Source organism: Cuculus canorus, chromosome 7 (assembly GCF_017976375.1).
Source record: "Cuculus canorus isolate bCucCan1 chromosome 7, bCucCan1.pri, whole genome shotgun sequence".
NCBI classification, from domain to species: domain Eukaryota; kingdom Metazoa; phylum Chordata; class Aves; order Cuculiformes; family Cuculidae; genus Cuculus; species Cuculus canorus.
In genome coordinates, this window is record NC_071407.1 from 1,052,765 (window position 1) to 1,078,970 (window position 26,206).

The 26,206-nt window shown below is 46.0% G+C and overlaps 1 protein-coding gene across 1 annotated transcript in view; it reads right to left on the bottom strand.

The window, feature by feature from the left end:
- Nucleotides 1-7: 7 nt before the first annotated feature.
- Nucleotides 8-26,206, bottom strand: part of HTRA1 (HtrA serine peptidase 1) — a 34,500-nt gene continuing 8,301 nt past the window's right edge. Inside the window, exons 2-9 of the mRNA XM_054071130.1 lie at nucleotides 16,810-16,909; nucleotides 16,276-16,480; nucleotides 7,676-7,870; nucleotides 6,976-7,008; nucleotides 5,665-5,779; nucleotides 5,499-5,556; nucleotides 4,486-4,581; nucleotides 8-729 (exon numbers count right to left, since the gene is read on the bottom strand). Coding sequence (XP_053927105.1) covers nucleotides 561-729; nucleotides 4,486-4,581; nucleotides 5,499-5,556; nucleotides 5,665-5,779; nucleotides 6,976-7,008; nucleotides 7,676-7,870; nucleotides 16,276-16,480; nucleotides 16,810-16,909 — 971 coding nt within the window. The 3' untranslated portion in view covers nucleotides 8-560. The remainder of the gene's footprint in view (nucleotides 730-4,485; nucleotides 4,582-5,498; nucleotides 5,557-5,664; nucleotides 5,780-6,975; nucleotides 7,009-7,675; nucleotides 7,871-16,275; nucleotides 16,481-16,809; nucleotides 16,910-26,206) is intronic.

Here is a 26,206-nt window from a genome sequence, read left to right on the forward strand (position 1 = left end):
AGAGCCAAACTGTTGAATTCTTTTAATAACATTAGGAAAATATCATAGTATTAAAACCCTGCATGGGATCCTCAGAGAGTTATTTCGGTTGGGATTTCTTTGTGTTTATAAACCAAACTTGTTTTCCCCAATTGTGTTTTCATTTAAACCAACTACTCCTTTACAGCGGTATTTCCAGTTAAAACGCAGCTAACCTATACATACCTGAATACCACAACACACACTGTGTGCGTGGGGTTTGTTTAGATCTGAGCGGAAATAATCGTAAAATCTATTCAACACAGGGAAGCAAACGTCGAGTTGTTAAGCGGGAAATGTAATAGCCAGTAAAGAATACATTGCATAGATAATACAGAAGGAAAACATTATCGTCTGGAGTATGTGAAATTACACGGGTTTTGCACCTTAAACCTATTAGAAGTTACTCTGTCGGCCAATGCTAATCCACTGAACAAGCAGAATGTCGGTCAGAAGTCTAACGGTTCCTGTACCAGCACAGAGAGAACAGAAGCAGTCCAATGCTGTTAAAAGAAAACATGAAATCCAGCTCATGTTTCTGGTTAGGGATCGATTTCTTCAGGAATTACTGTTAACATAACATCTTCGTTGCCCCTGCGTATGACCATGTTCAACGTACTGTCCCTTTTAATGATGTCACTGACATCACTGGCTGAACTGATCGACTGTCCATTGATGCTGATAATCACATCGTTGTCCTTCAGGCCACCGCTGCAAACACAAAGCAGCAATGTGTTAGTAGCTTTGCCACTTTATTGTCTTCATAGGATTGTTTAAATAAAAAGATTGCTGGATTTTTCCCCTTTCCTACCCAAGTGGGCACAGAGACCCTGCAGGCATGAAAAAGCAGTAAGAATTTGAAGCAGCAAAGACTAAAACACAACGCAGAAACCTCAGAAATGGATGAAGGTATAAGCTTGAGGGACCCCACACTTCACTGTCTTCAAAGGACTGAATATTGCAAAGAGTGGAATGCTTTTGCAGCACAGATCCCAATGCTGATGCAGCAGAAGAGAGAGAGGAATACTTTCCTTTCAAAGTAATTGCAGTGAGGCACTCGTTTTAGAGGGGAAAGTTTCTAATCTTTTATTTACCCACATGTAGCAAAGCAATTTGAGCGGCACTGTGTGTTAACAGATGAGGAATTCCGGTCCTGGATCCATGCTGCTCTCCACACACGGCTTATTAGCAGCCGCTCCACCTTACCTTTGTGTATTAAACCTGAGCAGAATGACACATGCAGTGATCCAGCCCAGTCACCAAAAATGCACGTGTGTCTTCCCCTTGTCCACAGTCCCCAGAACCCCTTCTCCTGATCTCAGCACCACCTCCAAACCGCAAACAACCACCTCCTCACTCAAAGCAAGACAGGGCAGAACCAGAGCCGGCACTGCAAGGCTCTCCTGCCAGGACCTAGAAACAGGGTGCTGAGGGCTACCATCGATCACGTCATCTTGCCCAGTCTTGCACAATGATCTGGCTCCAAGTTATGGAAATATTCACCAAATAACCAGATCAGACATGATTCAGCCCTTCAGCGTAATCACAGAATCATAGAATCACTGGGTTGGAAACTACCCTCCGGATCATCGAGTCCAACCATTCCTAACACTCCCTAAACCATGTCCCTCAGCACCTCATCCACCCGTCCCTTAAACACCTCCAGGGAAGGTGACTCTCCCCCTCCCTGGGCAGCTGTTCCAGTGCACAATGACCCTTTCCGTGAAAATTTTTTTCCTGATGTCCAGCCTGACCCTCCCCTGGCGCAGCTTGAGGCCATTCCCTCTTGTCCTGTCCTCTGTCACTTGGGAGAAGAGGCCAGCTCCCTCCTCTCCACAACCTCCTTTCAGGCAGTTGTAGAGAGCAATAAGGTCTCCCCTCAGCCTCCTCTTCTCCAGGCTGAACAACCCCAGCTCTCTCAGCCGCTCCTCATAAGACTTGTTCTCCAGCCCCTTCACCAGCTTTGTTGCTCTTCTCTGGACACGCTCCAGAGCCTCAACATCCTTCTTGTGGTGAGGGGCCCAGAACTGAACACAGTATTCGAGGTGCGGTCTCACCAGTGCTGAGTGCAGAGGGAGAATAACCTCCCTGGACCTGCTGGTGACCCCATTTCTGATACAAGCCAAGATGCCATTGGCCTTCTTGGCCCCCTGGGCACACTGCTGGCTCATGGTCAGTCGGCTGTCAACCAGCACCCCCAGGTCCTTCTCCTCTAGGCAGCTTTCTAGCCAGACTTCTCCTAGTCTGTAGCACCGCATAGGGTTGTTATGCTCCAAGTGCAGGACCCGGCATTTGGCCTTGTTAAACCTCATCCCATTGGTCTCGGCCCAGCAGTCCAGCCTGTTCAGATCCCTTTGGAGCCTCCCTACTCTCCAGCAGATCCACCCAGCTTAGTGTCATCTGCAAACTTGCTGAGGGTGCACTCAATGCCTTCATCCAGGTCATTGATAAAGACATTGAACAGAGCTGGACCCAGTACTGAGCCCTGAGGAACTCCACTTGTGACTGGCCTCCAGCTGGAGTTAACTCCATTGACCACCACTCTCTGGGCCATCCAACCAGTTTTCAACCCAGGAGAGTGTGCGCCTGTCCAGGCCAGAGGCTGACAGTTTCTGAAGCAGAATGCTGTGAGAAACTGTGTCAAAGGCTTTACTGAAGTCCAAGAAGACTCCATCCACAGCCTTTCCCCTATCAAGTAGTCGAGTGATTTTGTTATAGAAGGCCATTGGGTTTGTTCGGCAAGACCTGCCTTTCGTGAACCCGTGTTGACTGGGCCTGATCACCTGGTTCTCCTGCATGTGCTTCATGATAGCACTCAAGATCACCTGTTCTATGACCTTTCTTTCTAACAAAAACCACAGAGCAGTCATCATCTGCTTCTGCCCGCAGGAAACGCCTTCCATGAGTGCTTCCTGCAAGCAGGATGCCTCGGCCAAAGCTTGCAGCACATCCAGTTGCTCACTGAAGACGTGACTTTAAATATCTCCTTGGGAGAAATCATTTGGGTTATCCTGGTCCTTCCGGCAGCCTCTCCTCTTAACTCACACCCAGGACAGGTCGCTGCCGAACTGCTCCGATCCCCCAAGCACACTGGAGAGGAAACCAGAGAATGGGGAAACCCATGGGCAAGGGCACCAGGAGCGGTGGGAGGACAAGGCAAATGTGGGCTGCATTTTAATTGCCAGACCGGCCTTCGGATCCAGTGCCCTGATTTCATCTTGCCTTCAAATTATGAGGCTGTATTGCCTCACATTCTTCTCTCTCTCTCATGTCCTTCTCCTGCTCTCTCCTAACTATTACCCACACTCCTATAATGATTTTTCTGCACCTTCAGATGGGACCGGCACGTCGGGGCTGTCAGTTCAGCCCCACTCGGGAATGGCCACGCTATTCCTATGCTCACTGCAGTTTCATTTCACATTACAGATAGAAAAATATTCCACGTGAATATTTTCCACAAGAACTATCCACACAGAGCAGCAATAATTTAGAAAGCAAGGAAGACAGCTGGCACTGATGGCTTAGAGTGGCATCCGAACTGCGACAAAAAGACATCACCCAGTCATCCTTGCAGCCTCCCTAAGAGACAACACGTCTGCTCCATGCAGCTTTCTGCCTACACGCCCCTGATGCTCCACTGCGTCTCTTCCATGCCACAAGATTCACTCTTCTCTTAAATGACCTTTACTCTCAGAAAATGAATCAAGCTTCCTATTTCCTATCCTGATCACCAAGTGATTTTCTATTAATCAAACTCTGAAGGTAAAGTGTCTCCAGTGAGAGCCAGCCTGGCCGGTGCTGAGCACGGAGCAGATGCTGCCCTTCAGCCAGGCATCTCGTGCAGAGTGGTACCCACCAGCAGGAGAGCTTCTGGGCAGCTATGAAGGAAATACCTGTTGGCCAAACCCAAAAGCTCCTCCCAGTAACGTGACCCCGACAAAGCTCTTGCATGGAAGGGTATCTCATGCTGTGAGAGGATTTCACCCCAGAAAGAAGCACGCCAGGAGAGCTGGTGGGTTTGCCATGCTTGGGCCGAGATGGACACCTCTTCATGAGGTGGAAGCCAAGTTTTCCCCCAGCTCTCTTACAGGAGGGACCAGCAGGGCTGTGGGGAGCACATGCAAGCAAAGGGCTTTATTCAGCACTGGCATCGATACAACAGAAGTCTTGGAAGCACACACTAGGAAAAAGGAAAACAGAGTGTTCCCGCCCATTGAATCCTTGCCCTTTGAGCTAGGAACGCTGACAGGGCTTCACTGCAATGCCCCGATACGTTCACAATATTACCCACCAGGGACCCGACTGAAACCACAACCAGATTGCCAGCAGACAACTTAATAGCTATCAGATGGTAGTAATTTTGTTAATTTAGGTTAATCAAGCCAGCCAGTGAAGCAGGGAACATTCTCCATCATTACCCCCTTCAGTCAGTGGCAGCGGTTTTGAGAGCAAAGTAGTTCAACTTACGCTTCAGCTGGTGTTTCTGGAATGACTTCAATAACATAGGCCCCAGAGACAACATCAGGGAAGTCTTTATGATGATCCTTCAGCTCTCTAGCTTTGCTGGAAAATGAAAAAAAACAGCAACAAAAAACATTTGGACGAGATGAGGGGTGAAAATCATGCATTTTTGCTTAGTTTACTCAACATTCTCCAGCTGAGGCATCTGACACATGTTGCTGTGACACTGCACAATTCATTTTGAGTATGGACCTTAAAGATTATAATTTTAACCCATAAAAGCCTTTGAAGAATTACAGCACTTCTTGCACGCAGGCAGCTTGTTAAAGCCTGTTTCTGGTAAAGGCAATCATTTCAATAGATGCAGATGATCAGAGTTAAAACGTTTCAAATCTTTGTTATTCCCTTAGAACCAGCAGATCCTGAACACCTCAAGAGCCCTTCAGTTTTCAATGCTTCATTCGACCTCTGGTCCTGCGTGTGGGAAAATGCTGGTTATTCCTCTGGGATGTAGAATGCCCTGCTCACAGGTTTGTTCTGGTCTGAGTATGAATACCCAAGCCCACACAAAAGATTCACTTTACATTAAGTGAATTATTTAACAAAAAGAATTTTATAGAAATTGAGATAGGCATGGAGCTGCTGGGATTCCTGACAATTCACTGTTTTGTTTCCTCCTCGACCAACAGGACAGCACAGGACAGATGGTGACAACACTAAGAGAGCCCTGGGACAAATTAATGACTTCTAGCTCTTCCCTTCAGAAGTGCTAAGGAAAAGAAAAAGCCAGGGAGTTCTTTAGAAACGAGCTCATACAGGCATCTACAGGAGAGTTCAACCATGCATGTAGCAGAATCGGAGGAAAAGGCAGTAAAACCGGGCTGGAAGCTGCCACCAGCACCTACAGAGGCAGGCGCTGCTGGCGCATCCTCGTGGCTCTTTCTGCAGATCAGGAGCTTTATTCAACTGCACGCAGTGACAGCGCTTGGGAAAGGTGAGGAACCACAGGTTTTACTTACCTAGGAGTTAGAGACATCATTCGAATGCCAATGTATTTCTTTTTTGTTATAGCTTTTCCTACAAGAGAAAAACAGGTCTTGATTAATTGCTTATACCAAAACTGTTGACTTTCTGGTTTATTGCTCTTTTCACATATTTTTCTTTCAAAGTGGTGAGTTACGGTACCTTTAGCTTGTCTGTCATGGGATTCAGTTAGGAACTTCTTGATTTTATCTGACGGGATAGCAAACGAGATGCCTGCTGTAACTTTTAATGTGTTGATTCCTATGACTTCACCATCCTGGAGAAATAAGAAATTGTTATTAGCAAACGTGAAACACCATGAAGAGAAGTAGATGGTTTCTTCCAAGTAACCACAAAGATAAATCCAGATGGTGCATTTCATAGCTGGTTTTCAATTTATTAAATGGTTTCTTTAAGTGCAATTCCTCTGCATTTATTGATAAAAAACCCTAGGTTTTGGAGAGCTGATGTGGATATTCATATTGCTACTGCCAGAATCGAGACTGGAATTGGGCAGCTCTCCTCCTTCCAGCAGACAAGCAGCATACTCTACAGCCCATTTCGGTCTGCTTATCTCAGCAGGCACCTCATGAAGCATGGCGCCAACTGGTTCTGAGGAAATAGTGCAGAATAATAAAAAGGAAAACGGGATTTCTGCAAAACCTTAAGCTTTTCCCAGTAATGTGACTCCAGAGAATTTAAGATAAAACATCTCTGCAGTCCCAGTAGCTCCCATCCCTGATCTATCCCAAATAAACCCACCCAGCTACCAGTTTTCCACTGGAGGTACTGAAATTGTCCTGTGAGTAGGGTGAAAGATAATTGCCGACTCCCAAGGCAGAAGCCCTGCCCAGCTCTCTCGCCTGTCCCGCGCTGTCCCTCGCTGAGGAGCCGCACCTGAGCTCTCAGCCTGCAGCTGGGTTTCACAACTCATTCTGTCCTTCCCTCTTACCCACAGCTGCAAGGTCAGCTCTGACTGCACGCCGCAACATCAGCAAACAAACCCTTTTATCCCAACCGTTGTGGGTTTTTCTACCTCCTCAGTGCAATTCAAAATAAAGAGACGGATGCGATTTTGAAGCATTAAACTGAGTTTCAGTTTTAATGCAAAAAACTCTTCCCGGCTGCACGGTACACAGTGAGCGCAATGCCACAGCTTCAGAATGGGCTTTTTACTTCTTGCAAGGCACGGGCAGAAAAGATTGGGCAGTACACTTGCCCAAAACTATGCAAACTGTAAAGACCTTAAATATTGAAATCCAAGTACATCTTGTGATTATCCAACACAAATGCAGGCAAATGATTAGTAAGAACCATAGGAATTTTGTGTAGTCAGCCAGATAGCAAAAGCTGTGAATCACAGTTCTAGCGCAGAGCTTTGTTGGTTGGTTGGTTTGGGTGGGGGTTTGTGACGTGTTTTTAAACTAAAAAGTAATACACTTGACATTAAGCGAACTTAAAAGAAATTCTTACCAGATTTACTAGGGGTCCTCCAGAGTTTCCATACTGAAAAGAAACACATGGCAAAAATGTGCTTTAATATCTACCTCTTCATTCGCGGCAAGCAAAACATCAAAGACACTTCTGAGATATTTCTGTAGTGATTTTTTCATTGTCTGTTAACTAAGTGCAACAGGACAGTCTGAACATTCGACAAATTAACTCACTTAACATCCCCCCTTTCAGCTTAGTTTTGCAAAGGCCTGGTCCTTCTTCTCTTGCCAGAGCACATTAGGGAAGCCAAAGTTTTTCTTTTGCTTTAACAGAAGGTTTTAGGACAGCTCTGGGAGCTGTTAGTGAGGATTTCTTACAAGGGCAACAGTAGAAGTACAAAACCTATTGTTTTGCCTTACTGCAGAAACAAACTCGGATCCTTAAACTAAGCTTGGCTGCTTTCTGGAAAACATGCTGGCTTTTGAAAAGATACTTATTCACCAGAGAACACTGCCTCCTCTCTCGTAATCTGTAAGGATTTTGAAGTGAAGGCAGATATTGTACTTGGTGCGGTTCCTTGGGGGGGGTTAAATAACAACCGAGTGCTGCTGCGCCACAGATGCCTGTATTTACACGGATAAAAGAGTCAGTTACGCTCACTGCTCTTAACTGCAACACTGGGAAGTTTTCAAAGGAACTATTCAAGAAATCGAAGAGCTGAAGGGGCCGTGGGACCTACGTTGATGATGGCGTCTGTCTGGATGTAGTCCATATCAGAGTTGCGGAGCCCCAGCTCCTTCCCCCCGCGCTGAGTGGTACTGACGATCCCCGTCGTCACGGTGTTTTGCAGGGAAAACGGACTCCCAATCGCGACCACGAATTCTCCCGGCCTCAAGTCTGCGGACTGACCCAGCAGAAGAACCGGCAATTTACCCTGCAAAGGAAAAGAGATGGACAAGAAGAATGAAGCATAGTTCAGACGTTGTCGAGACACTGCTACACCGGTAGAACGAGTTCTAGAGAAATATGAATACATTAATGGAGCAGAGGGGGAAAAGAGAGTTTTATCCCTTGGGGATTTTGCTCTCTGTTTTCTTTGAATTTTCCATGCAGCTCAGTACGGAAACATCTCAAATGAGCTTCTGCTCTGAAGGGTGGGCTCTTTGTACTCGTAGGATTGCTTTTTCCACAACAGGTACCCATTAAATCCAAAACAATTAAAAGACCAAAGGAATATTTATGCAAGTACAAAGGAAACATCTGATGATACCAGAAATAAGCTGTTCCCAACAGCTTCTTGAAATAATTACCCAACAGCTGCCTGAGGAAAAACACTATATTGTTTAAGAGAGAACCCTGAAGATCATGAAAGCAACAGTCAAAGTCTACCACACATACACAGGTGGAGTTAAAAGCATTTTATATGCTCAGAAGACACCAGCTAATGTTTAATCTTACTATTTTTTCAATGGAATACCTCTTCTCAACAATTATCTTGCCTCCTACATACATACACTGATGTCTTCTTCTGAAGATTTAGGATTTAAGACTTCACGGGATGTCTCTGTTATGACAGTTGGAGATACCATTGTACTTTCCTTCCAAGATCTTATCTCTAAACACATTACCTATCATGCTATTGAAGACATTCCCGCTAAGACACAAACCTAGCATCAAGAGAGATCACTGCAATTTACAGCAATTAAAAACAAAACGGGAGGGAAGGTTGGATCAAGGGAACGGATATCTGTTCTCCAGGACATGTATTTGCACAAGAACCAAACTGACTGGATAGTGGATGATTCAAACTGGACCAATAGCCACTCCTCAGCAAACAGAACAGAGCTGGGACGTTCTTAAGGCCTCCTACTCCCCAAGTCATTAAAGAAGGTGTTCTGAAACACAGCTTATTTCCAATAAATACTTTGCCTTTATTTATCCCGTCTGGAAAACACACACTGCGCTCCACTGCCCCTGGCTGCACATTTTTAAAAATCAGCTTCTACCTTTTCAGTGATGTTAAATGTTTTTTCCTCCTTTTATGTTTAATCTCTTGTCCAAATGACCCTGACTCACACATATCTTACCACGGCACTAAACTATTTCTATTAGCATCAATGCACCTAGACATGAACAAATTTTGGCTTAAGGATTTGGAGGATTAGAAGGTTACTGAACCCTACATCAAACCAAAGTCCGAAGGGAAGCATTCTTGTTTGACCAATCCAACTTTAACACAGCTTTCCTCCAAGCTTGCCCCACTTTAAAAGTCCTCCTTTTGCTCAACAAGCCTGGCTCCAAGAAGAAAAAGGCATTAAACCTTAAACACAGGCCAATGATTCTAGAAGCAGAGATTAATGCAAACCAACTTCCAAGAGCAGATAACAGTCAATTAACAAACAGGGCACCTTCAAGGTCTTCTTGAGCTGTGTACCTAAAACTGAGCTAAAAACTGGCTCGATACCTTTCCTTGTAATGCACTCCTGGAAAACTTGCAAAGGTGCCTCTTCCATCCTGTACCTGTTCCAAAGCACACAGACACCCGTGTCTGTTCTTGGTGGGATCAGAGCTAAGCATCGTGGGCTCATGTAGCAAAGACAACAATATTTAGTATGCCCTGATCATTTGTACAGACTCCAAACTCGGTGATCATTTGGTTCCAGAAGTTAATGGAAGCTGAATCCTTACTAAATTTGGGCAAAAAGGGAAAACATTTTGTGTTTAAATTGGAAATCAAGGGATAGCTCTGTAGAGGTCTTATCACCAGCGATGGAAAAGCCTGTATTGATAACCCACCCTTAGGGACAAAATTCCCAATATAAACTGACCCAAATGCTCATCACTTTATTTTTCACCCATAGTTCTATTTCAAATGTCCCAGGAGATGCACAGTGTCTGTGAAGCAGCAAATAAGAAACGAAGGACATCAGTCACCACTATATGCTGCTACAAATATAGAAGTTATGGTTTTAATATTTCACAAGCCTGGTCCTGCGTATCCTTTGCAATGATTCCACCGCTCAAATTTCACTCAGATGAACAGATTGTTTCAATAAAACTCACTGCCAAATCCCAGACAGGAGAAGATGCTTTACGGAAACTTCTCCTTTAGTCTCCAGACAGTATGAAAATAATTAACCCACTGCTTGTTAAACAGAATCAATTGGAAAAGCAATGTAACAGGCAGTACAGTAAGGAAAAAACTTTTCCCTTTCTAATTATCTTGCAGAGGAAAGTTTTCAGGGCCAGCGATGCCCTTCTATTATCCGTGGTCCGTCCCGGTGCCACAGCCACGGCTGTGGTTTAGCTCCGAGAAGGATGCAGTGGCGATGCTCAGTTTCCCCATCAGGTTTGCAGCACGGCAGAGAAGCAGCAGCATCCCAAGGCGACAGCGCTGAGCAGCTCAGAACCGCAGCGCTCAGCCCCGAGCCCAGTGAGCTGTGCTGGGAAGCACGCAGCCTGTGCGGCACAAACAGCCCCAGCTGGCTGTTGTTTGGACAGAGGGAGCGCCCGGGCCCTTCCTCCGCCCAACAGATGCCTTAAGCTTACGGTGCACGTGTTTTCAAGATGTCACTGGTCAAGAGGAACATCTCTTTTTGGCACTGCTCCTCCTTATTTTAAAACAAAACAAGATAAGAAGTGACTTTTGCCTGTGTCCTTGTGCACTGAAAACGGGTACTTTCTAGAGAAAGAGGACATTTATCAGCAAATGAAGCACATACAAGCAAAAGAAATGAGAAAGCTTTTTTTTTTCACTAATACAAAAAAAGAAAAAAAGCCTGGTCGTGTAAAAACTTAAACATTTAGACAGCGTTCCTGAGTTATAAAAACAGTCACAAAGCCAAAAATCGCATTTGGCAGCAGACAGAAAAACCATGAACAATCTCTGACTAACACAATTACTTCTGATTGTGCTGAGTTTTCAAGCCTGTGCCCATACCAGCTAGGCTTCAGTTCAAAGTCCAGCGCTGTCTGGGGTGGCTGTGTGATCCAACATGCCTTCTGGAAAGAGTTTGGCTACCTTTCCCTGCGCTAGGAACACAAAATCAATCATGAAAATCGCCTTGCTCTGCACATATTACGAAACAGAGCTTTGGAAATTGTGTTCTTTAAGCATCGTGGTTCACGAAAAGATACAGCCTTGTGCAAAAATACACTATCCTGAGATAACTACAGACATGAACAATACATTTGAATTGTCATATTCTGTTAAGCAATAGGATCAACTGTTACCTGCTATATAGCCCCATGCCATAGGAGGGAAGGACCGCCAGTACCTATCGCACTGAAAGAACAAGGAGGATGCTGAGCACACTGGAAAAGAGCTCCTAGGTCTGGAAGAGTATGTCGTAAATGAAAGACAGCAGGGTTTGCATACTGCTTGAAGTACTATCCGTTACAATTTAGCAGCGTTGTGCAGTGCACACTGACAGCACCGCATCCAAACAGGCACCAGCGCCTCTGCAAGTAAATGCCATGAAGAACTGGTCGTGATGAGCACATGCACTGTAGTTGTTTTAAATTTGGGGTCCTCTTTCTAAAAAGCTTGAAAATAGCTTTGCCACATTCAGAACTAACCCTTCTTTTATAAAAACAAACCCCAAGCACGCATTTAAATTGCAGAGGTGGCTTTGCAATGAAACCAGTATAAACCAAATCAAATTCCAGGGCATCAGGTGACTGCATGGAGGGGTTCCAGGCCAGGTTGGATGGGGCTTTGAGCCTCCTGATCCAGTGGGAGGTGTCCCTCCCCATGGCAGGGGGTGGAACTGGATGGGCTTTAAGGTCCCTTCCAACCCAAAGCACTCCATGATTCTATGTTCTTACGTGGTCCACAGGAGGAGCACAGGACAAGTACTTCCAGCAGTGGTTGAGACCGGAATTGTATTAGAACCCCCTGCCCATGCCCTCACACCTCACAAGCTCATGCCTAGGACATTAAGGCAGTCCCTGCAAACCAGGTTTAAGTGCTCAGGTCTAGGACGCTCAACTGCTACACTTAATAAAGGGACACTCTTCAATTTTTATGTAATGCTTGATGGTCATCTGGACGATGCAGCTACTGCTGCAACCCGTGATTCTCTTCAGTTACCTATAGATTTGCCACCACAGTTAATTAAAATCCCAGGCAAAGGAGCGTGCCTTGCAGCACAATGAAGAGGGAGCAGAACCACCCAGCTTTCCCGGTGACTCACAGCATGACCCTGGGCAACGCATAACGTCTTTCCTTCCCCTCCTCCCTCCATTTCTCATTCCATGGAGCCTTGGGGCTCTGCTGGGATCCGTGTTTACTCAATAAAACAAATCTGCAAGTAGGCATTCTGCAAGTACACAGAAATAGGACTAAACATGCAAAACCATAAGTAGCACATGACTCACTGTTTACACGCAGCTGGAGAAGGAGCCGTTAATTAGTGTTAATATTTTAAGCCTTTCTCATCCCCAAGGGCTTCACGCGTTATTATGCATGGATTTGACTCAAACCTTGGATAAACATAACTCCCACGAGATGGAGAGCTGTACACCACCACACGGAATGGCGTCACCCAACGATACGGTGAGGCTGTCCCCGGGATGGGAGGCAGCAGCCCAGCACCGGGGACAAGAATAGGGAACAGCAGCAGCAGCGAGGAGCCAGATCTTCTCCTGATGTCCATTAGCAACCTAACGGTAAGCAGAGCCTTCTCTAATCGGCTCCGAGACTAAAAGAGGCAGCAGCATGTAACCCCCACTGGGCACAGCCAGTGCCATGGGCAAACAAAAGCCAAGAGACGGATACCCACAGCCAGCAGGGGTTTGGGCTGGAATTCCTTCACATCCATGAAATAAGCAAACCATTTCTCTGCTCTGCAATCCCCTTCATTCAAGAAGATCAGGAATTTGCAGGAGGTAGTTCAATAAACTGATGGAGAGAAACATTTGATTGGTTTTAAACAGCAACAGATTTCCTTCTTGCTTTTTATTTTTAGGGGTAAAAGAAGCAGATGCTCATACGGAATGCTAATTCTGCTGTAAGTAACTGGCAAAACATGTAACTTCCCTGGGAATTGCACTGCTGTTCTCATTAATGAAACTATTTAACTCCTAGAATATGTTATGGCAAAATAAAAACACAGGACATGAGCATATAAAAATGTCGAGTGTCATCTACAATCCAGAAACTGCTTGACAAAATGCCAAAGAAAACGAAAAGCCCAAGCTGAATGCATTACGAGTCTCCAAAAGTATTTCATCTATAGTTAGAAAAACAAAACTGGGGCTCCTTATCCAAATACGGAGCCTGGGAAGCTTGCAGGAAAAAAAAGTAAAAAGCACTATGCGTTGTTTTGCTGTGTCACCAGGATTTCAGTTACCTGGCAGGACGTTGCTGTTCTCCCTTAAAATAAAATAACCTGGAGCTGGCAGGGCCGCACTGGAGGTGTGGGAGCAGCTGCTGCGCGCGGAGCCGGACCACGCATCGTCCCTGCAGGGAGGGCTGCGACGAGCTGACAGCGGCAGGAAACCGCTGCTGCCTCAACTGATGGGCAACCAGGAGCTACCAAGCAAGCTTTTTACAAGCTATTTCATCTCTATGGGTCCTGAGGACTTCTGGAACCAATCTGTGGGCTTCCTCAGGCACTCAAGAGGAAGACAGACATCAAAGTATGAAATAGCATTTTAGGAAAGCCACGTACATCTGGTATGCAAATAGCTTGGTTTTCCAAAATGCAGGCTATTAAAATATTGATACATAAACAGGAAAGTTTGCTTTAGTGCTTCCTCCAGTTTGTACACACGGGAAAAAAAGCAAATCCTCTCTGACCACAAGGACACAGAGCCTGCATTGCCTCCCGAAACCGCCAGAGGAAGGAGGGCAGCGGCCTTGTTGATTTAAAAGTGTCAGCCTTAAGTGGTCATTAGTAGAGGGCAGGAAAAACCTTAAACGAATGGACTGAACTATCACCGCAAATTAGAGATCACTCACAACCCCAAGACTGCTGTATCCTCAGATGCCAAGTCCTGCTGGGATGCAGACGCCAGTAACTGGTCACACCGAGGAACAAAAATCTGCAGCCCCTGGCATGTTTTCCGTGACACCGGTGCTATGTCAGAGTCAGTGGCTGGTTTGTAGGGGTGTAGGAAGAAAACACACCTCAACATAAAGCCATGCACCACACTTGCCCCTTCTACACTTGTCGCCGAACCATAGGCACCTGACACGGAGATCATTCCTGGGGGGAAGAATACAGTTCCCACGGGTGAAAGGGGCAAAACCACCTCCGCTTTCCACTGCTTTGGGTTTCAGGCTGACGAAGCCCAAATGGTTCTGGGGAGGTTAGAAAATTGGCATGTTCCTACCAAAATTGTCTGAAACTGTACCGTTCCGTTCTAGTTCTGCTGCCTTCTCCAGGCCGTCTACATGAGGAAGCACAGTTACACTGCACTCACCGTTACCACGCGACTCACTCTGTGATGGAGGGGAGGCCCAGGCCCAGGGTGCCCAAAGCAGTGGGGGCTGCCCCATCCCTGGAGGGGTTCCAGGCCAGGTTGGATGGGGCTTGGAGCCCCTGATCCAGTGGGAGGTGTCCCTGCCCATGGCAGGGGGTGGGACTGGATGGGCTTTGAGGTCCCTTCCAATCCAAACCATTCTATGATTCTACGACTCCAATCTCTCTCCCTACTTTCAACACCTGAGCAAACTGCTGTGTCTCACTGTGGACACCAGAAATTCAGTTTCTCTCTTTTATAGGCTGTAAAAATAAGCATATTTTAGCATTAGAAGAACTCAGACATTTCTTTTCCTTATTGACTGCAATATGGTTTTGCATGGAGAAGAATTTAAATCCAGGAAATGGTTCATCCTTCAAGGTGCCCAGATTTTACCTCCCTCTTTCACTTCCCCTACTGCGCTCAGTTCTAGTCACGTCTTTGGCTACTGTTCACAACTTGAAGAAAAACAGCATGCAAAGTGCTGCAAAGTCTGAACAGTTTTAGGGCTCCCGGCTGACAGCCTAACCTCATCCTTCAAGCCCACCTCTGTTCCTCACCAGAGAGCACTTTTTCCCCTCACTTCCTGACAGAACACGCCACGGAGAAACAGAAGGGGAAAAAAATCTCTGCATCTTTATGTCACCTTCAAATAATTTATTCAAAAGAAAGAACTTCATCTCTTACATCATCTAAATTCTCAATGATTTGCAGGGATCTTTCGCCTTGCTTTGTTACTGCACATCTGCTTTTGCTTATTCCAATATAAAAATGAGAAAATAATGGACTGGTTCACTGTAAATAGGTTGCCTCAGGAAAACACGGGAAAAAACAACACGGCAAACCCCATTCCTGGTGTTGCAAATGTTTTTTGCTATGTTGCCGTTAAGAAGCTTTTAAATGAGAAAAAAAGAGAGTGTTTAAGTGCTAAAGGTGGTGAGGGAGCAGCAGGAGCACTTCACATCTTGGGTCATCCAAGAGTTTCGCATCAGACGTCAGATTTAGTCATGAACTCTGGCACAAACACCCCTGACCCAGCTGGGGAATGGGCCTGAACTGAAACAACACTGCAAGATCTACACGTTTTTGAGTCATGTGTTTCAAATGAAATGTTCTCGTTGTTAAATTTGGAGGTCGTTAACTAACAGTTCAAACAAGGGAAACAGCACTCCAAGCAGTCACGTGCAGCTAAATGCATCTACATCACACAGGATTTTGACACAACATTCCACTTGTGCTACGCTGCCGACACATGCAGAACTGCATGATGGCTTTTCTGCTGTTGCAGGGGCAGAAAGATGCTGACAGCCTTGTTTGAGATGGAGGAAGAGTACGGATGGGAAGCCGCACTCCCATTTGTTCTGAAAACCACTTGCAGCATAAGAACATCCTTTCAAGTTGGCTTTAACTTGCACATTTCAGATGTTTCCTGAGTTATTTTCCATTTTAGTATCTACATCAGTGTAGCACAGCACTTCATGGGGGGATCTAAAAGCAATTTGTGGCTTCAGCGTAAGCACAGAAGAAAGACTAATACATCCCTCTACCAACCACAGGAGAACAACTCCCATTTCTTCTCCGAGAAGGCAAACGTGTGTGTAAACCATCCAGTAAATGATGCTGGGTTTTATTTTGAGGGTGCATACAAAAGTGCTCAGTACTTGCTTATCCTATGCTAGACAGTGATAAAAACAACCACTATCAACCTCAAACTTGGCCTTCAAAAGCGTGGATCTACCTTACTCGAAGACTCTGCATAACTCACACTACAACAATATCAGCCTTTCCTCCAAGCACAGAAACGAGCTATAACTTTTGGACAGGAGGATACCAAATTAAGAGGAATAAAATGTCTTGCTTTCAATGACTCACCTGAGAATCTATTTTAATTAGTGCAATGTCAGCTTTTTCATCAACATCTTTAATTTTAGCTTCATATGTTTCCCCATTCTTCAGCTCCACCTTCACCCGGTTTTTGTTGGTGACGACGTGGGCGTTTGTCACTATCAGTCCATCTTCCGAGACGATGAACCCTGACCCACTGGCAACAGGGATCTCTCTCTTCGAATAAGGAAGTCTAAAAGATACAGGAAACAAACATTTATTCCTGCAAAAAGTTGAAGCACCACACATCACTCCAAATAAAATACAGACAAAGACAGCATGGTGGGTTCTAACGTTGCAGGAGACCTGCTGCTATACTTGCTATCATTAACGGATAATGCACGTGCATTAGTTTAACTCCTTTCTTTTTTGTAGAACTCTTAAATTATCTTTAATTCTTAGGCATGACAAATATTTATCATCTCAAAAGCCTCTCTGCTATCACAGAGCACCAATCACCATGCCTGGCACACTGGGAGCTTTTTCAAGAACACAAAAATCACAACTGGGCACGTTGTTTACTTGCGAAACAATTCGATGTGAACCACGGCAGGAGCTATCTTCTCCACCACATCTGCAATAAAGTTGTATTTGTGCCGCAGGCTGTTAGGAAGTTCTTGGCCTGAAATAGAAACAGAAAACATGTCATGAGTTCTTCAAGTGATAGCAGACGGGGCATTGCAAAACACCTGAATTAAAAAAAGCTCCAAGTGAATATAGTTCTTCTCCTTAAAAGCCATCTGCAGCACAACCCTTGCCCCTAGACTTCCTTCTTTGCTCAGAAGAGGCAGCACTCTTTATCACTGCGACAGAAGGGGCCACAAAACCGTCTTGTTTCAAGCGCGGGTGATGAGGCCACGGGGCAGCGGCGTAACTGTGGCCACAGACCCTGCACGTGGGCAACCCCCGGTTCAGCACGTCCCACCCAGCAGCTCCTGGGGCAGAGACGCTGGAGAGTCATGGGGTTCAGTCCACACCTACGCTGTCCTGCTCTTCCCTTCGTGAAAGGCATCTTGAGCTTCAACGCCTCCACTACTGCTCTCACCTTATTTTCTGGATGGTCTATTTAGCTTGCATGGTCTTCTCAGATAAAACAAATGGGCTCTGTTCCTCTGCTTAGTGATTCTTCAAGCCTCATGCTGCTGCATTTGTAAAATGCCCAGGACAGCACGGTCCTATGTGCCCGCATCACATCTGCTCTGCAAGGCTATACCCGAGGCGTCCACTGGGACTGCCTGAGGTCCACCAGCTCCAGAGAGGAGTGGATCACACGTGCTCTGGAGTTATTGAACCACCCTCAAGGCGATAAAATAGATAGGAACACGCAAACAATGGGGCTGCAAAGCCCTGCATTCCTGGGCAGTGCTGTAACACAAAAGCTCATGGTCACTGAGGATTCAAGAGAGGGCAGTGGGATTTTCAAATGCAAATAGATATCAAACACCCATTGTGGCCACTGGGAAAGTTGTCTGCGCTATCAGATGTGTAAAAACCTCTGGAAGAAACTCACAACTCTGACACAGCTTCCCCTTCTCATGCAGCTCAGGGGCAAAACTGAAATTGGGAGCAACTAAGAAACTAGAGCACCCCAAAGAGTTCTTCTGTACTTCCCCAGAGGCAAGGAACACCCTTTGTTTTCACCAGCCTCCCCATTTTATCTGCTGCATCCATCTCGCTCTCTGGAGGCACAAGCCAGATCTGTAGTTGACTTTCAGATGAGCATTAAGGCACTGTGCTGCCCCCATCCCTCCTGGCCATTTGGCTTCTAAATCTGCCCGAGATTAAAGCAGTAAGCAGCTTGTGGGTGCTGCCACAGGACAGTTTATTTGCAGAACTCTAGGAGACACAGGACTGTCCTATAAAATCATCTTAATGCTCATACCCAAATGACCTTAATCAGCTGAAAACAGACTGGAAAACTAAGCACATTTTTAAGAACATACTGGAGGCAAAACCCCATGGCAGGAGAGTCAGATGAACGACTCGGGAGCAAAACATTGCTGCTTTTAATACTAACGAGATACTGGTTTGATGCAGGGGTGAACAACTGTCTTAAGGTGACTTACCAAAGCCACCGAGCACATACTGCCCTTGTGAGCTGCGTGGATGTGCAACCCAAACACTACTCGGTCACTCAAGAAGAAGTCGGTTCCCATTTGTTCCAGGACCTGAAAGGGCTACAAGAAAGCTGAGGAGGGGCTGTTTACAAAGGCTTGTGGGGATAGGACGAGGGGGAATGGGGATAAACTGGAGAGGGGCACAGTTAGACTGGACATAAGGAAGAATTTCTTCACCATGAGGATGGTGAGACCCTGGCCCAGGTTGCCCAGAGCAGTGGTGGTGCCCCATCCCTGGAGGGGTTCCAGGCCAGGTTGGATGGGGCTTGGAGCCCCTGAGCCAGTGGGAGGTGTCCCTGCCCGTGGCAGGGGGTGGAACTGGATGGGCTTTAAGACCCCTTCCAACTAAAACTATTCTATGATTTACACTTTCCTGTGAAGCACTTCAAGGGCTTTTAAATGCAATCATGAGCAGCAGCCATCGCAGTAACCACAAAATCCGCTATGCAGTTTCAGATCACGGCTCCAAGATGTTCATCTTCTTTATGGAGCAGGAATATCGATCAGGAAACCCATGTGCTCAACCTACTGCTTTCCTCAAAAGCATTCCATGCTTTCTGTGATTCATGCATACACTATTTTCCTTGCACTCTAACACCAGAAAGGCACAAGGGCTAACTGACAAACATCAATTTACCTAAAGATTTATGTTCCCCTCATTAGAAACACCCAGTATCAAATGAACCACATCATCGCTATAGAGCTGACAACTGTAAGAGGGGTTCAGTAAATGGGCAGGAGAATGAGCGCTGTACTTTGGAAGCGCTCACTCACATCAAATAGGAGCTTTGACAGATTATCAGCTTGGATTAAGGCGATGTTGGGACAAAACGCCGCAGGGCACTACTGTGTCCATCAATCTACTTTTTGATCTCTGCTTATAAAATCATTCATTTTGGCTACAATGCTGTGAACATCCAAAGGTCACATCCTGCCCTTGAAAAAGAGCGCTCCCACGGATGAGGGGACTGCGCAGGAAACACACAGCTTTTTTCATGCCTTCAATCTTTCTTCGCAACTATTCAGGAGGAGAAAGTATGCCCGAGCAGTACATGGCCAGACTGCTAATGTTTCGGCTCAGAGCCGCCTTTGCTTCGGCTATGAATGCCCAGAATTCAAGAGCTGACAGTACTTGTCATACAATTTGCCTCTTTGCGTAGTCCCAAACGCTGCTGCAGAGTTAAAAGGTCAAAATTTCAAGCTCTGAAAAAGTTAGATAATAAATACTGATTCGTGGCATACTGACCTAAAAAGCTTGCAGCAGCAGCAGCAGCAGCTCGCCACGCCTGCCCCTCGCTTATGCATCAGGAATTTGTGCATTGTGTAACAGGGTTTTGCAACAGCTCTTGAACAACTGCCCACTTAAATGGAAAACATACCTTTGTAAAGCAAACAGACAGAAGTCAAGGTACCACTCAGACAGATTCATTGATGAATGCTAACTACAACACCCCCACCAACTGGGCTTTATTATTCTGTGACAGCAGAAAATCTGAAGACTAGAGTAAAAGAATTACTATGACAAAAGCTTCTTCTTTCACTGAGAAAAAGCACGCTGGGGAAAAAATCAGGAGACCAAACTGAATTCGATGCTCACCAGAACTAATCACTCTTTGGGATTACTGAGAGCAGGTGGAGCTGAGATGTGCACTTCTGTTTCCTCTACGGAACAACTGCCGTGTAAAAGGTTACAGAATCACAGAACGTTTTGGTTTAGAAGGCACCTCAAAGCCCATCCAGTTCAACCCTCCTGCCACGGGCAGGGATACTTCCCACTGGATCAGGGTGATCAAAGCCCCATCCAACCTGGCCTGGAACTCCTCCAGGGATGGAGCAGCCACCACTGCTCTGGGCAACCTGGGCCAGGGCCTCCCCACCTTCATCGTGAAGAATCTCCTCCTAACATCCAATCTAAATCTTCCCCCTTCCAATTTAAAGCCATTCCCCATCATCCTATCACTCCAGGCCCTTATAAAAAGTCCCTCCCCAGCCTTCCCGGAGCCCCTTTCATCACTGGAAGCTGCTCCGAGGTCTTCCCGCAGCCTTCTCTTCTCCAGGCTGAACCACCCCAACTCTCTCAGCCTGGCCTCAGAGCAGACGGGCTCCAGACCTCAGATCATCTCCATGGCCTCCTCTGGACCCGTTCCAACAGTTTCCTTTTCTTAGCTCAGATCAAATCACCAATGGGCACAGATGACTACGTGGAAGGCGAAACTGCCATAAAACCACCAATAATACAAACCTAATCTGAGTACACGCTCATTCCTCAACCACCACATGGCAGTTTCCACCAATAACCAGAGACAGCAGGGAAATCCATCACTTCTCAGGGGATACTTTCCTCTTTGCTCTCACACACACATTTTTCCAGATGTACTGACAATTCAGGGTTTTAGCAGAAAATACATTTTTTTGAGTGGAATGGGTATCACGCAACACCCTCCAGGTTTTCAGGTTTACAGAACTGAAGAGTCGCTGTAGCGGTTCAGTAGACAGTGCTTGACTATTATGCAACAAAAATAGCAATTAAAAAAGCACTTCCTTTATGTTTTGATTGATGATATGGGGCTTCGGTTGTTGTTTGTTTTTTTTTTTTAAACACTGAAACGTGGGTTTGAATAAAGCTCTAATTCCTAACTACCTTCAGGCTTCAATGTTCAGACCTTTCCAGACTATCCGCGTTTCCGTTTACATGCTGTGATTATTTGTGTTTTGTAATGTTTTTCCTGAGGTATTGCACAACCTCCTAAGTGCCCAAGAGGATGGTTAAGAAACCTTTATTAATGGCATTATGAAGATGATTGTGGTGAACTCAGCTAATGATCAAAAACTTTAAAAAAGCCATATGTTACAGCATGAAAACTTCCCAAGGCAACTAATTCTTCAAGGGCTTCAAAGGTGCTTCTGTCAGCCCTCAAGTGAAAAGGAAAATGCCAACTGGCATTAACAAGGCCAATATCAGTAAACAAACTGCTGGGAGGCAAGACAGAATGCCAAGCCATGGAAAAAAGTACACCCAGCTGTAAACAACTGAAATAACTTGGCTTCATAAAGATGAGCCAAAAAGCATATTAAGATCTAGGTTCTGATTAGGTCATTACTCAAAGTGGCATTGATGCTTTCATGCTTACAACTCAGACAGGCTGCTTTGGGTAATAATTTGAGCTAAACTGAAAGGATGCTTTGGAGATAGAAATCTCTGGAAGTAACCTCTTCCCTTCAGCCATGAGAGCTTCATCTGCTGTTCTGGAAGGTCTTCTCCCAGCACAGGTCCACTGCTCGTGAGAACAGCTCTTCACACAAAGCTTTAGGCGCATCTCAGTCAGAAATGGGTCTGTTTCCCACCCAGCTTTCATGTGTATTCCCCCTTTCAAAGGAGGGAGCCTGCTCTCCTCCATCAGGAGGACCAGCTCAGCTCACTGCCTGTTCTCTTCCATGTTCTCTGCCCCCAGCCTGTCCTAAGGCATCCCAACACTCGCAGGTCTCCTTTCCACTGTCTGAAGTCAGAACCAATACAATTATCTCATTCCACGGGACTTGTTATCCCAAATACATGGAGAGGAGGTAAAGGCACATCCCAGGGAACACCAGCAAGCCTCTCCCTCCCAGCCTCACTCGATGTGACCACAGCAGATGTCTTCAAGTCCTAAGTCAAAATGCTCATATTCAGTCTGGAATCAAGTCTTCAGTTTCTTTTAACACAAGAAACTTTCATTCCTATTAAGACTAAAAAACCCTTCCCATGAAACTGTAACCACCTAGACAGCTGAAACCATTAGCATTCATTTATTGTAGCCGTTAAAGAGGATGCTCACATGCAAATCACAGGGAGGGTGGAGCACCATATCTGCGTTCATCATTAAAGATGCTTTGGAGGACATCAGCCCTGTCCTTCCAGAGGAAAGCAGGTAAAATCTCCTTAGTGTTTGCTCCATGCCTGCACCTGCGCAGCAGCGGGTTCAGCCAGGAGGGCTGCTTCACCCTGGCCCCCCTCACCAGACACACCATCATCATCTCAGCTGGAGGGTCCACGGTCTACTAACATCATCCTGGCATCAGTGGAAGAAATCGGGACTGGGAACCAAGGATCTTTCCCCATTACCTTCCTAACGATCACAAGGGATGCTATGCACTCCTTGCCCAGTAACAGAGTGTGAGCAGAGCCACCACAACCTGCTGGAGTTTGTGGGCTGACTAAATGCATTGAGCTACCCAGGTTGCTGAAAACAGAGGATTCCTTCCTCCTGTCCTCGCAGCTTGCTTAAAGTTCTGCCCAGACACAGAATCCTGGGTGCGTACGCACACCAGGGTCTGACAGGACAGCTTGGGTTTCTTTGCAGAATGAAACCAGCAGGGCTTAAGCACGGACGAAACCCCTGGGCTGGCAGGATTGGTGACTACCGACACAGACTGCAGGACTGAAACCTCCCAAACAAAACTCTGCCCGCTGGTGTTTGTACAAACTCCCATTCATGCGGTATAGGAAAACGTTAACCCCCTGATGGTGCAATGGAAACAGAAACCCGAGCAAACGCACTCGGCTCACGCTGAAAACGCTGGCATCAGCAGGCTCCGCTGGAGAGAGACCGGGAAAAAGTGATGTATGGGATCTGCTGCCGCTTCTCTTTTTGAAATGACAGAAAACTGCAAGCCTAAATATTCCACTTCCTATTCAAGGATAAACTGTGTAATGCACCAAAAAAAGGACATTATGCAATGAAAAGACTTAGAAAATAAGAAACAACATTCTACATATTGCAGGTGAGTCACTTAAGAACAGCTTTGAGGTCCATGGAGGGAGGTTTGAGAGGTCTGAACCACAGGACAGTGCTAATAAAGCCACTATTGCATCAGTTATTTTTCCCCCTGTATAATCCAAGGAGAAACCAGAGACACATCACAGGTTTCTGAGAAGAAAACCTGTATTACTGTGACATCCCAAAAAGCAAAAATATTTACATAGTGCTAAATAACGTAGAGACTTCAAGCACTTTATTCCACCAAACAGTAAACTGCACAGATCTGTTATTCACTTGAAATATTTCCTGCAGCAAGACCCGCTGCAAGATTAAAGTAAAGGATTTAAAGTAAAATCGCTTTTTGGCACGAATGCAAACTTGCAAAGGGAAAATAAACTCCATTTTCATCACCATAATATTTAGATGCTCAGTTCTTTCTTGGCAGCCTCCAACAAGGACTCTGCCACAAGCACCACAAATCTTGCAAAGAAAAGCCTTTGAAATTTCTTATTTTCCCTGCTAATCCAACAGCCTGGAAACATTCATTTTAATCACTGATTTTAAACAAACAATAAAAAAAAAGCTGCCAAGCTAATCAAAATCGGGAATCTATGCACAGCTTGTAGAGCTAACCAGCTCCGAAGTTCATGATAACAGTTATCAGCCCCACCTGTGGGCGCTCATAGAACACAGCACTTTGGAGTACAAAGATGCAGGTGAATAAATCGCACGTTTTAATTGAGATTCTCAAGAACAAAAGCTGACTTCACTGATTTTCATGGAAGTGGGTGTGAAAAAGAGTAGTCCAACCCACCCATGCATGAAGATGCTCCTGCTGGAGGCGCAGAGGCGGCTGCAATGCTCTGGATGGCTCAGTAACTGTGTGCATCCTATTCCCAGGTACTGGCCACAAAGTAATGCTGGCACCAATCAGGGCTTAGGGGAATAAACTATTGAAAATGCAAATGCACAAATAACGAAAAGCAGCTATTGGCAACACACCATTGAATGGCCAGGCTGCATGAAGAGGGCAACACGCACAGCTTTTCTGCAATCAGAAAATGAGAAAATAACAACCAAAAAAAAAGGAATTGATGATAGTTACGTTGTAAAGCCCAGAGTTTTCAGAGAACTTTGGTCCAACCTTTTCGGTCGAGCTTCTTTCTTAGCAAGAAACAGATCTGTTTGGCATCCGGTCCCAATCTAATTCAAGATTTTCTTGCGACTGAACCTGGTCAAAGGGCAATGTCCCCAGGCAAGATGCCTACAGCTGCCTTGGTGGAAGCTCCCATACAACTTCAGATACCAACAGTTTAGCTTAACAGGGTGTTCCTGCCACTTGCCCAAAGGCAGAAAGAGTAGTAAATTAATCAGACACACAGTGCCTGCTGTTGCAACTCACCTACTGAATTGCTAGGTAGATGTTAAAGGGTTAGAGCAGTGTGCAGGACGAGGAACACCCAGGACGTGCGCATCTTGCTCTAAGCTGTGTCATTCATCTCTATGCAACTTGTGGAAAGTAATTTGAATCCTCAGTGTTTTAGTTTTATCTTTAACACAGGCACCACTGCTGTTTTATCTCACAGGAACAACACCTGCAGAACCTCAGAAGGAGAAAACAGGCAAATAAAAGAGCTCAGAAATTCCGGCAACTCTTCTATAGACCAGGCACCCTGGCTGCCCCTGCGAGAAGCCAGGCTCACAATTCGAGCAGTAGCGAGCAAAACCAGTAGACTCCCAGGCTGAGGAGGCTGAGAAGCAGCTCAGCGTAAGCAGGGAGGGCAGGCATCCAGAGCAGAGCAGCAGCTCCATCTCACTCCAAAAGGAAACTGCGATTCCTTCTGTAAACACCAGCGGTGAGGTGGGAGGAAACCCAACTTCTGCATAAACAGCCAGGCTGGAGTCCCGGGCTCCAGAAACGCAGCCCTGTGAGGAGGAACACGCTGTTCCTGCAGCAGCACTGCCATACAACGCTGAGCCCGGCCTCGTCGCAGGAGCTGCCAAACAAATTGCAAGGCAGCAGCCCTCCAACGATGGATGCATGGCCCTGGTGGCCACCCAGCAGCCTTCCCTGCGCTTGCGATGCCTTGTGCAGGCGCACTGGTCTGTCTGGGTGATGAGGCAGGAAGGCAGGGTGCAGGGAGACGCTCCGACACAGGAAAAAAGGGTGAGGAGCAATTCAGGACAAGGGCAAAGAGCCCTGAGCTCCAAAACATCGTTAACAGTAGCCCTGCCTGAACTGGTGATATTAAGAAAAGTAAGTCAGGCAGTTATGGAAAAGAGTCTGCCTGGTTTCCTGCAAAGAGATGAGAAGAATATTTCAGTCAACAGGTTAAAGCAGACGTGGTATTCTCTTCCCTGCAAAAGCTGCAAATATAACCGATGAGTCAGGAATAATTTCTTCTCTCCTTTTTCCAGCCCTGCTCAGTTTACGTCCCTTCCAGCTCAGGTCATCACCCTGCTCTGCCTCCCAGCTCCACACGTGGCAGGCAGAGAACCAGCAAAACAACCCCAGAACGCCTGTTAGGTAACAGCAATGGTAAATCCTGTCTCCTCCACGTAACCAACAGCTGTCTGATCCTGAAAATTCCTCTTAACACCATAAAACCATTAAAGTCTCATTTCAGGTAAGTGAGAAACTTTCACACTGCACCTTTATAAGAAACCCTTGCTTAGGGGAGACTTGGTTTCAGCTACCAGGAACCCTGGTCCGAAGACACCAGGGAATAAAAGCCAGCTCTTGTTTTCACATCTTTTTTTTAATTCTTTTTTTTTTTTCCCCTCTAATGGGAAACCTAAAAAAAGCCTTTCAAGATGCAAGCCTAAAAAAAGGCTGCTACGATGCTGCCTCTCTGCAGCGGGAGAAGGCACTGATTTCACTGTGGGAGGCGTCACTGCCCCTGGCGAGACAGCCACCCCTGCCCCGCTGCACCTACAGCCTCTCCTTACAGGTGAGGAGAGCAGGTTTCTAATTCACTCTCTCAGATACACACATTTTTACAATATTTAGAGTTCTAATTACTATATCCTTTGCTCCCCATCAGCATCAAGTGTTTACACAGT